We start from the raw sequence: 15,647 nt of genomic DNA on the forward strand, positions 1-15,647 counted from the left end.
CCCATTTGCTGAGCCTGTCCAGGTCAGCCTGGATCACCCACCTGTCTTCTGGTGTGGATGCTTTGCCCCAAAGTTTGGTGCCATCAGCGAACTTGGCCGGTCTGCTCCTGACTCCCAACGTCCACATCATTAATGAAGATGTTGAACAATATGGGTCCAAGCACAGAGCCTTGAGGGACCCCACTGGCCACAGGACACCGTGATAAGTGACTTCATCAATCACCACCCTCTGGGTCTGACCACGGAGCCAATTTTCCAGCCAGTGGATCGTGGTGGACCCAAAGCCACAATTGGCCAGTTTTGCCAAGAGGTGATCATGGGATAACAGATCGAAGGCTTTTCTGAAGTCAAGATATATGACATCAATCTCTTTTCCCTTATCCAGGGGATAGTCACCTGGTCGTAGAAGGAATTGAGATTGGTCAAGCAAGACCTACCCCTAACAAACCCGTGCTGGCTATCCTGCAGGATGTTGGCATCGGCCAATCCGTTAAGGATGGCCTCTTTAATAAACTTTTCTAAGATTTTCCCCAAGATGGAAGTCAGGCTGATAGGCCTATAGTTATCTGGATCCACTTTCCTTCCTTTCTTGAAGATAGGTACCACATTGGCCTTCTTCCAGTCTTTGGGCACTACACCAGAGCACCAGGAGTTCTCAAAGATCCATTCCAGAGGATGGGCTATGATGCTCGCCAGCTCCTTGAGTCCCCTGGGGTGTAAATGTCAGGGCCGGCTGACTTGAAGGTATCCAGCTTCTCAAGGTGTTCCTTCACAAAGTCAGCATTAATGGTGAGCAGGGGATCTCCCTCACCCAGACCTCCCTGTCCCGTGGTGGGCATGGGCGTCCATGGGACTGATGAAAGACTGACGCAAAATACCCATTTAATACATTAGTTTTTTCCTGGGCATCAGTTGTCAGTTGTCCCATCTGGACACTTGCTGAACCAAAGGTGCCCTTGCTTTTCCTCTGGCTCCCCACATATCTGAAAAAGGACTTTTTACTGTCCTTGATGCTCGAAGCTAGTTGGAGTTCAGTTGCAGCCTTGGCTTTCCTGGCTTGCTCCCTGCAGGACTGGACCAGTGCAGAATAATCCTCCTTGGAGGTGAATCCCATTCTCCATCCTTTGTAGGCCTTTCTTTTTAGCCTCAGGAGGTCTGCTAGATCCCTGGAGAGCCAGGGGGGCTGCTGTGCTCTTGCTGCCTTTCCTCTGAGATGGAATAGACTTAGCTTGTGCATTGAGGATCGCTCCCTTGAGGAGCAACCACTCTTCTTGAACTCCCCTCTCCCTGGTCCAGCGAGTTTTGTATTCACCTTACAGTCCATTCATCCAGCCCATACTTCCTTAGCTTGCCTGTGAAAATGTAGGAGACTGTTACAGTTTACTATGAACAAGTGAAGTAGAGAGAGAAGTAAGGAGAATTGGAGCTATAAAATACATGAACAGAATTCAGCAAGGAACCTTAACTGCTCAGGCATGCACTTTTCAGTGGACTTATAGAAAGTTTAACAACTTCATAAAACCATGAAAATATCACATGTCAACATCTGTAGCAGCCTCTTGCAGAAATTGATAGATAGTTACAGATTGTAGTCCCCTTGAAACTAGAAATCTATAAAATCTAATTAAGTATACAAATGCCTTGACAGCTAAAGAACTGAATTGTTTTTCCCCTCATCTGGAGACCTTCAAGCTTATCCATCTTCCTTATGTTTGACATTAGCAAGAGAAGACAGAGGGTAAATTGGCAATATACACAGAGAGCTGAAGCAATACCGGGAAATGATTATTTATTTTTAAATCAACAGAATACAGAAAGAATGAAGATCCATCCAGCTTGCATTATAGAACTTAAATTGCTGAGATCTGAAACATGGACATTTTTCTTTAGAAAAGTGTAGAATTACACATTACTTCAGGGGATGATTGCTATAAATATCCAATATATCATGCTTCAGTTTCCTTCCCCTGTTTCTTTCTTAACGTGTTTTTTAAATTTAATACAGTTTTGGGATGAGCAGTGATGAAACAGAGAGCTTTTTCACCAAGACATGAGGAAAGTTCTAAAATATTTGACCAAATTTTGTTTATCCTGTTTCTATTCTGTTTTCTTATGAAACTAAGACTGGAAGTTTTTTCTGAGCAAAGCAACTTTAGTAGTGTTGAATATTCTAGAAAATAAAAAAGGAATCCCTTATGCTCTCTCATCAGGTTCATGCAAATGTTGAAAATTCTTGGAATGAGGAAGAAGTGTGGCGAATCGAAATGTATATCTCCTTTGGAATAATGAGCCTTGGGTTGCTTTCTTTGCTGGCAGTAACATCCATCCCTTCAGTGAACAGTGCCTTAAACTGGAGGGAATTCAATTTTATTCAGGTGTGTTACTGTGTTCAAAAAAGAATTTCATTGTTAATAAGAATATATTTTAATATTTGTTTCAAACCACAATTTGCTGTACACTGAACAGTGTGTTTTCCCTCTGAAAATAACTAAAAATGGCACCTTCTTAATAGGTACAGATTATTGAATATGATAGGACACTTATATTTGCCTTTACCTCTGTGACAAAAATAAGTATTTCAAGGGTATAGGTTGTAGCCATGTTGGTCTAAGGACATAGGCAGACAAGGTTATTTGGATAAATCTGATATCTTTTATTAGAACAACTCAAAATACTTGGGAAAATTCTTCTTTGCAAGCTTTTGGGTACAAATACCCTTTGTCAGGCTGAGGAAGCATTTGTACCCAAAAGCTTGCAAAGAAGAATTTTTCCAAGTATTTCGAGTTGTTCTAATAAAACATACCAGATTCACCCAAAGAACCTTGGCTGCCAAACAAGTATTTAGCACTTTTTTCATTCTCGTTTGCCTGAGAGAGCCAATACATCCAGTCTGAGTTGTGCTTTTGATGGTTTCAGAAAAGCCATTTGAACCTTCTTTCTGCCTTGACACATTTCCCTTTTCCCTCTTCCTTCCTTGAACAGAGGTGCATCTGCAGGGAGACCTAACCAGCATGAGACAGTAAGACATACACAAGACATATAACCTCCATTAAATTCCTGAAAGGTGTTGCCATTAATGAAATTATTTGGTTTTTTACTTCTGGTCGTTCATCACTGTGGTCATTGATACAAAGTACTAGGCTTAAGGCAGACAAGGTTATTTGGGTAAATATGATATCTTTTATTAGACAAACTGAATAGTTGGGAAAATTTGTTTTTTACAAACTTTCAGGCGCAAGCACCCTTCTTCAGACATAGGGAGAGTCTGCTAGTCTCTGTTTGCTCTTGCTTATTAGACATGTCTTTTCTAGGAGACATCCTGATAATGTATGTACAAAAAGTGTGTATTTTATTAAGGTTTTGTGCCCAGTAGAAGTCTTGTCTGATTTAAGATCTCCTGGATATACCCATCATAGTTATATTGCCTTTTTCTTAGTCCTGTCACTATTGGCTGATTCCTACTCACATAATATACTGCTTTAATATTTGCTTTACAAATTAGAGACATTTTAAGGGGAGGAACACTTCACTGAATGCAGGTATTCTGCCTGTAGGGGAACACCTCCCACTCTCTCCTTTTTATATTTTGACCATTTGAGGATTGCAAATGAAACCTATTAGGAAAGATTGCTGAAGCAGCCATTGCATTGCATGGATAAAGTATCCAAGCAGTGTTTCTCATGGCTGACCTGGCTGTTCCTCTCCCAGAAAAATGGTACTCCATTTTTTTTGGACCCTGACTGAGGAAGGAATTATATGGTTATTTCATATTGCTGTGACTGCCCTCTTAGATTGTCTTCTTCAGGAGCTCTCAGTCTGGGACAGTTCTAGAGCTGTCATGCCATATGTAGGTATGAATTCCATCAGTAAACTATGCAGTTTATATCTTCTTTTTTACCCTGTACCAAAATTTCCAAATTTGGACCTCAAGTCACAGAATAGAAAAGTACATGCAGACAAATAATTACATAATTGTTCTGCGGTTTTATGGTGTGGCATACTAATACTGTAGTTATTTACACTGTAATAAAAATCCAGCCTTCACACACAAAGCTCTGACTGATGGGTGAAGCAAGCGTTCATAGAATAGCTGTGGGCCCTTTGACATTGCATCACGTACTAAAGAGGATTTAGACAATTCTATTTTTAGTGATTATTTTTATCACCATTGTTTAGCCGGTAACGGCAATAGTGATTTAAACATGGGGGCATTTCTTTGGGATTAATAACCAACTAAATTTTAAGGATCTAAGCTACTACTTAGGACTTTAGATGCTTCCCAACTAGCCAGACCAACACAGTTGCAACCAACCTCCCAACTACCCATTAATGCTTAAGAAAAGCCATGTGCTTCAATCTTTATTTCATAATAACTGATTTTATAAGGATCAGTTTGCCCAAAAAATGGAGTTTTTGTTTCAAAATCAGTTGCATCATGATTAAGTTCCAGTATCATGCAGAGTGCATAAGCAGAGTGTGATTTTAAAAAAGCAGTGCCTAGTAGAGCTTTTTCTTTACCACTGTAGTACAGTACTATAAAGAAAATTATGTTAATCCTGGCTGAAGTCCGAGGCATGAGCAAGTACCAGTTATCTAAATGTGGTTTTTCTGGAGGTGGTGGTTGAGCAGCATGGCAGTAACTTTACTCCTGGAGCTTTCCAAAGCAAAGACTGCTGAATACCTCCCCTCCATGTTATGGATAACCATTATTACAATAGGTATAGCCAGTCTCTGACCTCAGTGTTCCCCATCCTGGGAGCCATACAACAGGGAAGACCCCATTACTTACTAGTTATACTGAGTGTGGCTTTCTTCTAGTTGAGGCCTTGTCTACACTGCAGTATTGTACCAGTAAACCATGCCTTATGTCGACTTCCTTTGCATGGATTCAGAATCATTCTGTAAAAGACTTAACTTACCTTGGTCAAATTAAGCTGCCTCCGTGAATAGCATAAATTCTGTAATATTACTGTTCTTCCACTATAGTGATGATGAACCTAAACTGTCTTGTATCTACCAGTGCAAAAAGTCCTTCAGCCTAAATCCCATAACTAAAGACAGTTCTGGTCCCAGTTGTGAACTTTGCTTCCCAGGGAGGGGTCACAATGTAGAATTTTAAAATTCTTAGTATGCTTTGTAAGTATCTTACTTCTGGTTGACCCACTGCTGTGAACACACTTTTGCTATCATAGCACACAGCTATGGCACCAGATAAAGCTGTGATGCAAAAAAGTTCAGGCAAGTCTCATGCTGTAGCCCAGCCTAAGAAGTAAGTCTTGTATTTCCTTTCCTAATAAGGAGGAGCAGTGCAAAGCAGGCTGTAGAATGGCCTTAAGAATTGCAGTGCTTAGGTGGACATTGCAAGAGACATGCAAAAACTGGGTGTGCAACAATGAAGGGCAAAGGTGAAAGATCTGCAGCAATTGTACCAAAGGGCAAAAAAGGCCAACAGATAACTTGGAGCTGCTCAGCATTCTAGCTCCTACTCAGCAGTGCTGGATGACATACTGAGCAGGGACCCTACTACTGCACTGTGAATGGCAGCAGGCAGATCAGTGTGCAGGGAAAGGAACCCCAGAACTGTACAGGAGAAGAGAAAGATGACGAAGACTGTGTGGAGAACCAGTAACTCATGAAGAGCTGCTGAACCAGACTCAGGCTGAGAGAAATGGAAATCAGGTAGGTGTAGTAACACTTTTTTTTCTTTTACTTCATTAACTGGCTCCAGAACTTCCCCTGATTACCATTCATTCCCTTCTGAAAATGTGGTTGGATACACACGGGCCAGGCATTGCCTTTTGAAGTTGCTAGTTGTATTTCAAGAACTTGAATTGGCAGTAATAAGCAAAATAAGACAGAAACTACTTGAATCGCCCCTAAACATTTTGAAATGTTTCCTTTTGCAAGGGCAGGCAGAATTTCTAGCAACCTAAATTAATACATTGCAAACAGGAAAAGAAATCCACTGAAACCAATACCTGATCACACAAACAAAGTATGTCGAAAATTTAAAATAATGCTTGCAAGCAGTCTAGTAGCTCTTTGCTTAGACTAGGTGATATTTATGAATGGAACTATACAGTAAATGCATCATATGAACATAAAAAACCACTGTGCTTTGTTATTTCCAGTTTGAGTCTAAGTTCCGGCGGCATTACTTGCATGTTGTGTTCAGATTCTAGGAGTAGGAATAGGTAGACATTAGGGCTGTGCGAAATGGAAGTGTTCCATTTTAGCTTCTGTTTCTATTCAAAATGGCTGTTCTTTTCTGTTCTGTCAATGTTTTGGGCCCTGCACCCCTAGCTGCTGACAGGCAAAACTCGTGACATGGGTGCTTGTGCAACTGCTGCCTCTCGTTAGGCAGCAGGACTGAAACTAGGAATAATGATCACAAACTCCTGGAAGATCGTTTCAGGCTCATTTCAGCCTCAGCATTAAGAAAAACTGCTTCTCAACTAGGGTGTCCAGACTGTGACCATTACTCCTAGTTTTCCCCAGGGGTGCCCTGGTGAGCAGTTGTTCACCGAGCCCTAGATGTATGCTTCTGATGTAGCGGTAAGCTGCTACCAAGTCCCCTTTCAGCCTTTACTTTTTCAGGCTGAAGAGTCCCAGGTCCCTCAGCCTTTCCTCATATGGCTTTCCGTGCAAGTCTGATTTTATATGGGTAGCCCTTCTCTGGACTCTCTCTCAAGCTTTACCATGTCCATGTTAAGGTGTGGAGCCCAGAACTGGATGTAGTACTCCAGCTGCAGTCTCACGAGTGCTGAGTAGAGCGGAGTAGAGCAAGAGAATCACTTCTTTGCAATGGTTTTGCTGGAGATGCATCAATTGATGCATGCCAGCATACTGTTGGCGCTGCTGGCTGCATCACATTGCCAGCTCATGTTCATACTGTGATCAATTATTACCCCCAGGTCTGTGGTGGCAAGTGATGGGGGATCTTCAGTCCTGCTGCCTGATGAGGCAGCAGTTGCACAAGCACCTATGTCACAAGTTTTGCCTGTCAGCAGCCAGAGGTCCAGGGCCCCAGAGCCCCCCAGCACCTATCTCCTTGACAGCTGGCAGGCTTTGTGGCCTCAGCAGGGGCTATGAGGCCTACAGCTTTCAGTCTGCTGTGCCTTAACACACACAGTGTCACCCATGTTACGAGTTTTGCTTGTCCGCAGCTTCAGGTGCAGTTTCCCCGACCTCCCTACACCTATCTCCTTGAAACTTAGCAGGCTTTGTGGCCTCCACGGGGGCTAGCATGCCTGAAGTTTTTGACCCCACTGTGGCTTAGCACATACATGTGACACACATTTGGCTCAAGACTTTGGATTGCAGTTTCTCCAACCCCCCTGCACTTATCTTTTGAAACTTGGCATGCTTCATGCCCTCAAAAGCGGCTACCATTTCTGCAAGTTTCATCCAAGTCTGACCAGAAATGACAAAGTTATAGGCTGTTTCATCCTTCCCCATTATAGCCTATGGGGGAAATATTGAAACAGCGAAATGTTTCGAGGCTGTTTCAACCATATCTGTTCCATTTCAATTTTTCTGTTTTGACATTGAAACAAAGCTGATGGCAAAATTTTGCACAGCCCTAGTAGATGCATTTTGTTCCTGGTTTGGGGACTTCATTTGTAATTTGCTCATAGCCTGAGGCAATGGGGATGTTTTTTCTTATCCGCTAAGCCTTAAATCTAACTATCTGTTTGGTATGTTTTATTTGTCAGTGACCACGGCTAGGCTGTCCACGAGAGATGCTCCATCCACACCAATTGAAACAGTGACTGTAATTAAAAGGAAGAAGAAATGGACCAGGAAAGACATTTTTCTTTGGGGGCGGGGGTTTCAAGAACATCTTGTTTAGGGAGTACACAACAAAGGATGAAGGGAATGCGTGCTGGAGGAAAAGCCGAAAGAACAAGAGGTACACTGGGAACCAAGACACCAGAAAGAACAAGAGGTACATTGGGAACCAAGACCTCATGCAACTCCTAAAACAGATAGTACAAAGCGTGAAGGAGCGAAACAACCAGACTTGCATCCAGCAGCCATTGCATTGCATGGATAATTCTTTTTGGAACCTAAGGTATATAAACCCTTCCGACCAAGTGAATGGTATTCCTTCCACTCAATCCCAGTGGAACATAAGATGAATAGATGTGAATGTATGTACACTGATCTGTGATTCATTTACAAATGATCTGTATGTGACACTTTGTTTCCATTTTCAATATTTTAGAAGTATTTTGATGTATAGCACTGCTCATTAAAGTTTTACTTTTGTGACATGTATGATTTCTTTACTTTGTCTTTATAAACTTACCATGCAGCTCACAAAACAGACTCATAAAATAGGTCAACAGTTCACCTATAAATTACGTACAAGTCAAATACAAAACATGCACAGAGGTGCACAAATTAATGTAAACTTTGTGCTGTCTAGTCAAGCAGTGTACTATGTCCAAAGCTGCCTTTAAGGCCTCTTTAAGCTGTACAGTGCCTCAATGTGTTCTTACGTTTTCCTACATCTGGCAAACGGTCTTTCTACTTTCCTCTCTATCTTGTTAGTGAATTTCTCCTTTGTCTTTATAAATGTTGTAGGAAATGCAACATGGAGCATAAGAATAAGGATATTGGCTTATTGAGATGCAGCCTAGTCGTGTGCTTTCCTCTAGCATCCTTTCAGTCTACCAAATACATACTCCACAGTTCAGCCTTTCCTTTCTGCTGTATCTGGATGATGGCTATCCCACCTTAAAGACTTTTCAGCATTAAACTGGTTATTTGCCTATTAATACCAATCTAAGGTTTACAGGCTTCCATAATATAATTGCCACCTTTTTTTCCACTGGCAAAACAGCCCTCATTTTGGAATGAGCTTAATGCACAATTCTGGAAAGATGGATTTCCACCTTCAACATCTGCAGCTGTTGTGCAACTATTGATGATAATCTTAAATTTGATTGTTATCCAGTCAAACTACTCAGTGCTTCTTTCAGAGGACTAGAAGTACCTCTTCTTTCTGTGTAGTGAGTCAGCTGCTATCTGCTGCATCAGTTCATTCATACTCTATAGTTTTCCTATTTTCACTGCTGCACAACTAGTCATTATGAAGTTGTTTAAGATCTGCAAGAGAATCGGCTATCTTATCAGACATAAGAACCCTTCTTCTGTTCATATCCATGTTTCTATCAGCAAGATGGCACTGAGTCTGAGAACTGGCACAAGGTACCTATGACAATTTTGAAAAACAACAGAAGATTTTTTTACATGGAATGGAGGGAACTGAACTGAACTCCAAGTTTCTGCAATTCACTGAGAAGTGCTAGTATCCCACATACTGCTGCAAAATCATGCCAAAGGGTTGCATAGGGGACAATACATATTTTTGCTGATGCAAGGCACTCTAGTGAAATTACAGTGTCAGCAGCTGTATGCCAGCATAAACACTAGTGGTAAAATTTCTTTTACGGTGTAGGCATAGACTGACACTGTATGGAATGCTTCCATCTTCCCCCTCCCCAACCTTAGCTAAGCAGGTAACTAGTGTAGAAAGTGCAATCCAGAGGAAATGAACCTCAGAAAAGAAAATAAATTTATCTGACAAAAACATATACTCTGCCCCTATTATGATTTGGAGTTTAATTGTCAGACTTTCAGATATAATAGTAACATAATCTGCCAAAATCTTAGTCGTCTAATGTTTTTCAAACTACAGTGTTATTTAAAGCTAGAAAAAGTATGTAAAGCATTTCATCATTGCTGACTTTCTCCAGTGATTATTATATCTCCTACAGCTGAGTCTGCTAAAGAACTCAGAGGTCTGATTCACTACTTAGCATGGTATTCTGTGTTTATTGTATTGATTTGAGGTGGAGTCTCACCAGCATGAAACTGGTGTATTGCAATAGTAAGCCAGGCCAAATTTCTTTTCAGAATATATGGCCACCCTGTGTGCACCTAGATATACCAACAGAGCAACTCAGAGGCAAAATTGTGTGGTTCTATGCTCCAAGTTGCAGCAAAACATGGGGTGGAAGCTGCAGCAGCTGGAGCAGCAGTATGTGGTCTGATTTCTGCTCCCCCTACCTAAAACTTGGTGCCCAAGGCTGGTGTCCCAGTTGACTCTCCTTCCCAGTTGCTAGAGGAACTCTTCCATTTTGTCTAGTTTCTTTGGGTCTTTTTGATTTTGTTTTCCTTAAATAAATGATTTAGCACATCTAAAATGTTGATGTATCCCTGGAAGTTGTTTTGTACAGAATCATGCATAGAAAATGGCAGCTTGCAAACACTGAAAAATCTGGTCCCACCATTCTCTTCTTATGTCACTGAATCGCGCTCTCTCATAAGTTTAGCCTCCTTCATGAAATTACATGAACCTCAGGTGGACTAAAATTAAATGTGTTTATGTTAATTCATTCTTCAGGTTGTTCTTTTCTTTAATGAAGAAGAGAGAGGGTAGGTCTCTGCCTCTTTGTTTTCACTAGAGTTAAAAAAACCTTGGTAGCCAGTTACTTCTGGACTAGGGACAGAAGTTATACACAAACTGGTTTAAGTGATCAGAAACTGCTTTAAACTTGTAACAGAACAGAAGTTCAGTGCATATAAACCAGTTTCAAAATGGCTGAAACCAGTTTGAGATGAACCTGGTTGAATGTAATATCAGACCTCACTAATTGAGGTCAAACCAGTTTGTGGAACTTCTGTCCCAGACCCCTTTCTGGTTCAAGTTAAATCAGCATCTCAACATGCTCTGCAACCCTTGGCTGGGTTGGGCTATCTGTTCCAGCTAAGCAGGGTTAGACCCCACACCCCTCTTCTCCCTAGCCAGAGTGCTATCACTGCTCTGGCTGGCTGAGAAGGGGGTGGGAGTATGAAACCCTGCTCTAGAGTGCAGCTAGGTCTGCCTGGCAGGGGGGCAGCAGACTTTGCCAGGTGTCCCCAGCCCCCCCACTGCTCCCTGCCCCCTCACTGCTCCAGGGCAGGAGTGGGGATGTGGCCAGATGCTGGTAACCTGTGGGAAAGGGGGGTTTAATCCCCCCATTGCAGGCAGCAGTGGCGTGGGTACCGACACAGCGCTGGCTGTGTCCCATGCTGAAGATCCCCTCAGGCAGGACCCACGCTACAGTACCTGAGCCAAGTCCCTCAGAGGAGCGGTGAGCAGTGCCCGAAGCCAATGCGTGTCCGGCCATGGGGAGGGGACGGGAGGAGGGATGCAACTCAGCTGCAGGTGCAAAGTGGGGGTGGATCATGGAGGGCAAATTACAGAACCTGACTCACTGCTGCCTCCCACTGTGGCAGCACAGCCCTAGGGAGTGGGGTGAGCACTACCACCTCCAGCCCCACACAGGGGCTGCAGTTTGTAGGCAAACTGAACCTGGAGCATGACTCCCCACCCCCTCCCTCTCCTGGCAGCAGTGGTGGAGCAAACCATCTTGGCAGGTGCAAGTGAGGCACCTGTCGCCCATTGATTGATCACAGCAGCACCAGGTGCTGCTTCCCCCTCTCCCTCCAGGCACACCCTGTCTGGGGCCTGTGCGAGCTGGTGTGGTGTTTAAACCCCTTCCCAATCATACTCAGGCCTGCTGGAGCCTGGCCACACCTCCCCCTCATCTTAGTATCCCTCCTGCCAAGGGCTTGCTGTAGCACCCCTGCCCCTAGCTTCTGGCCTGAACCACTGCAGGCATGTGGCTGTATTTCCAGATTCAAAAGTGAATGCCTATTCACTTGCAAATTGGTTCAGTCTACGCAGCTTAGACTAACCTGAAAAGATTGAATCAATTCAGGATTGGGCTTTTTGAATGTCTGTATCTAGACTTCATATGCTCTGTCCTAAATGAATGATGATTCTAATATTTTTTTCCTAATGGAGTTAGACATACCATCAGTTTTGGTGATGAAAAGTTTCTCTTCATATAATACACTTCATGGTTAAAAGGACCACAGTCATTTTTAAGATAGTTTCAAAAACTTAGAATGTGGGGAAATGCATTTAGACTGGAGTCTACAGAATTCATGATGGGTTGATTGAACTCTAGTGTTTCATGGCCTCCCAGAATTTGAGTCTGGATCAGGTAGGGAGCACCACCCCTTTCCTCCACATGTTCCCATTAGCCTCTGGGCAGGAAGGGCATGGAGAGAGGTGAGTAGTGGTCTCCGCTTTGACTGATCCTTCTATTTACCTGATGAGCTGACGGTTATTAATGCAAGATGCACCCTTAAGATTGTCATGGTTAACTCACCCCTTTCTTTCCAGATAATGAGGGTTATGAGGAGTCCTCAGGCCTCCTACACCACTGCACTGCTTGGTACTTGGGACTACATAGAGCAATCTAGTCCTATGTTCTCTGTTTAAAAAAAAAATCAGAACTCAAATCTGATATTGCAGCATACGTCTTACACTGATATTCTTCCATTAAATTCACAGGTATCACCCCTTGTTTACATGCATATGATTCAATTGACTTCTGTTAAATGAGGAGAATTTGATTACTTCTTATCCTCAAATTTTAGATTTGCAAAGTACAGTCAAGTCAGGGGTGGTTTAGTTTTCAGCACAATTGAACCCAAGACCAGCCATATCACAATTTTTAAATAATGTTATAAGATTTTTGGTTTTTAAAACAAGTTGAGCCTGGAAGAAATTTCAAAGTGGTATGCTCTAGTTTTCTAATAATTGATCAGATTTTAATTTCTGTTTCTTTTTCCTGTCTTTTTTCCTCCCAAAAGTCTACACTTGGATATGTCGCTCTGCTCATAAGTACTTTCCATGTATTAATTTATGGGTGGAAAAGAGCCTTTGAAGAGGAATACTACAGGTTTTATACACCACCAAACTTTGTTCTTGCCCTTGTTTTGCCTTGCATTGTAATTTTAGGTAAGATCATTTTATTCCTCCCATGTATAAGCAGGAAACTGAGAAGAATTAGAAGAGGATGGGAAAAAAGCCAGGTTATGGAAGAAACAAGTGGGACTGTTCCACATGTCTCACCAGAAAGGGTAACAGTGATGTGATGACAACATAGAACTTATTAATACTATTATAGATGTTGCTGTTTCTGTTTTAAAACTTGTATTTTCATGACTTTGTATAACTGAAGTGTAAAACTTGCTATGGCTTGGCATATGATGCAAGCCCTTAAGTAAGGTACGAACAATTTATTTTTCCTCAGACAATTACAAAAAATATTTTAGTTCTAAATTGCAAGAGGGCAAATGATATGAAGTCAGTATTTTTAATGCTGTTTTGCACATTGTCACAAAAAAGTTTATTTTTTATTAAAATCTTGCTTTCCAGACAGCGTTTCTTTAACGAAGAGTGTTATGTTCCAGACAGTGGTTTTTTAATAGGACATTTTCCAGACAGAGCTTCTTTTATTAAAACTGCACTTTTAGTTAGTGAATCCAGAATGTAGACTAATAGATTTCATTCATTTAGAAAATAAACACATGATGTGAAATAATGCAGATTGATTTGTAAAGTCTTATTGGACATGTACAGTACATTTATTTGTGTAGCTTGACAAGGATTTTTCATCTTTACATTACTTGAATATGTAATAAAAAATTAAAATTATGTTCTAATGATGCATATTGTAACTAAATGGAATAGCACATCATATATATATATATATATATATATATATATATAGGATCTGACATTTATTTAACTGCAGGTGACTTTAATCTAAAGCATCTAGTGAAAATTCAATACAATACTTAGAAAGTGTTGAGTTACCTGTATAAATTTTTAGAGTTAGCTAATGGTCACTGAAAAAAAAGAATTTCAAATGCCAAAAATTATTTTAAAAATAGAGTTCTGAGAAATCTGCCACAACAAAAAAATTCCCAATCTCCTTGGTAACATTTTCAATATCTAACCGAGTATGGAACTAACATAACATTGCTGTGATTTCTGTGTTTCTCTGCTGGAGTTTCACATTACATGAATTTTCCTGACTATATCTTATAACCTTAGTATCTTTTTAAAAATTATTTTTGCAAAAATAATCTTCAGTTTCTATATAAAATTTTCATTTTTACAACCAGCATTTATGGAGCATGTGCTAATGTGACTTTTTAATCCTTGGAATTCTGGTTGTCCTGGGAATTCTAAGGAACATTTGGAATGATTTAACCATTGCTGTCATATCATGTTTTATTCTTCTCTAAACAATTGTCCAAACTCTTCTCCCTTGCACTTCTGCTACTCGTACTGAAGTAAGTAGAAGTTCTTAATGCATTTAAGTCTATATTTGGTCCTGGTTTTATGTAAATTGTTCTTTTTTCTATGCTTTAGCCTTATCTCGCATTTTCTCTTTCAGCTGTACTATTTTCAATTGCTTGTCTTCATTTATACTGTCTGTTATATAACTATGATCTAGGACAGCATAGTATGTATGTTTAACTTTCAAATGCAAGTAGTCTCACAGGTTTTATTTGTCTTTGTTTGCAGTGAAATCAGCAGCCCCACAAAATGTATGCATCTGGGGCCAGATTTTGCTCCCAGTTACATTAATGTAACTGTGAAATAACAATTAAATGTCAATTATGTTTAGAAAGAGAACCCAAAAACCAGATTTATCAATATTCAGTGTAATTTCTAAACTTGTCAAACAAATGAAGGTTAGAATCATAGAGTTTCTTTAGGATTTTTTGGAATCCTGAAAAATCTATTTCAGTTGTGGACCACTTTCATGTTTTGTTTGGTCAAAATGCAAACTCAAACACAAAATGAAACTCAGGGTAGAGACACATGGATGCTGGGTAATCTGTTTGCATTACTCTACTCCAGGGGCTGGCAACCTTTATAAACTGTGGGCCAGAACAATTCGGGTCAGCACAGGTGGGCTGGCTTCAGTGGAGACTGTGTGTGTGTGTTGGGGGGGGGGCAGGATGCCTGTGCCTGTGCCAAGGCCAGGCAGCTGGGAGCTGCGCCCATGCCATTGCCACTTTTCCCTGCCCCCTACTCCCTGGCTGCAGTGCAGACATAGCATCCAGTTAATTGGGACCTGAGCTAGGACTGGGCAGCTATAAGCTACATCCATGCTGCTGCCACTTCTTTCTTCTCTTCCCCTCCCTCCCTTATGCCCTCCTTGTGCTGTAGCTGGAAGCTTCGCAGCTCCAGCTCATTTCCTCTCTGCACTGCAGCCAAAGAGTCGGGGGCCAGAGACAAGTGGCAATGTTGCAAGCACAGCTTCCAGATGCCCAGCCCTAATGCAGCTCCTCACTGCTCAGTGCTAGCAAAGGCATAGGTGGAGGCAAAATCTTCCGGCCCCACAAGCCAGATGCAGCGGCTCCACAGGCCGTATATTGCCAACTCCTGCTCTACTCTGTTAAACTAGTTTTGAACATCTTTAGTCATCTTTCTTATCCAGTGACAGCCCAGTTAGAGTTTTTCACTGAAAAATATGGTTTTGTAATTTTTTTCCTGTTAATTTCTTTTCAATTTTTTTCAAAAAAAGAAAAATGAAAAAAGGGGAGGAGGGGGGTAATTTTTTCCAAAATATTCAAAAACAGTAATTTTAGGAATTCCTGTTTTTTTTTTTCTGATTTTCATCATCATCCTTTTTCTTCACCAGAAAAAAAAAGAAAGAAATAGAAAAGTAAGAAAAATGGAGAAAACCCACTTTCTATCACTTTTTTACTTCCCTACCTTT

At 41.2% G+C, this 15,647-nt stretch overlaps 1 protein-coding gene across 4 annotated transcripts in view; it reads left to right on the plus strand.

Annotated features, from left to right (window-relative positions):
- STEAP2 (STEAP2 metalloreductase) overlaps nt 1–13,251 on the plus strand; it is a 24,239-nt gene extending 10,988 nt beyond the window's left edge. Inside the window, exons 4-6 of one of the 4 annotated variants that reach the window (XM_019532953.1) lie at nt 2,211–2,375; nt 4,987–5,679; nt 7,716–8,274. In XM_019532953.1, the coding sequence (XP_019388498.1) occupies nt 2,211–2,375; nt 4,987–4,989 (168 nt within the window). In that variant the 3' untranslated portion in view covers nt 4,990–5,679; nt 7,716–8,274. Of the gene's footprint in view, nt 1–2,210; nt 2,376–2,982; nt 3,630–4,986; nt 5,680–7,715; nt 8,275–12,717 lie in introns of those variants that run through there. The other 3 variants (XM_019532937.1, XM_019532928.1, XM_019532946.1) reach the window with 3 other exon arrangements.
- The last annotated feature ends 2,396 nt before the right edge of the window (nt 13,252–15,647 follow it).

The sequence above is a fragment of the Crocodylus porosus genome, unplaced genomic scaffold (genome assembly GCF_001723895.1).
Source record: "Crocodylus porosus isolate Cpor-Errol unplaced genomic scaffold, CroPor_comp1, whole genome shotgun sequence".
Lineage (NCBI taxonomy): Eukaryota > Metazoa > Chordata > Crocodylia > Crocodylidae > Crocodylus > Crocodylus porosus.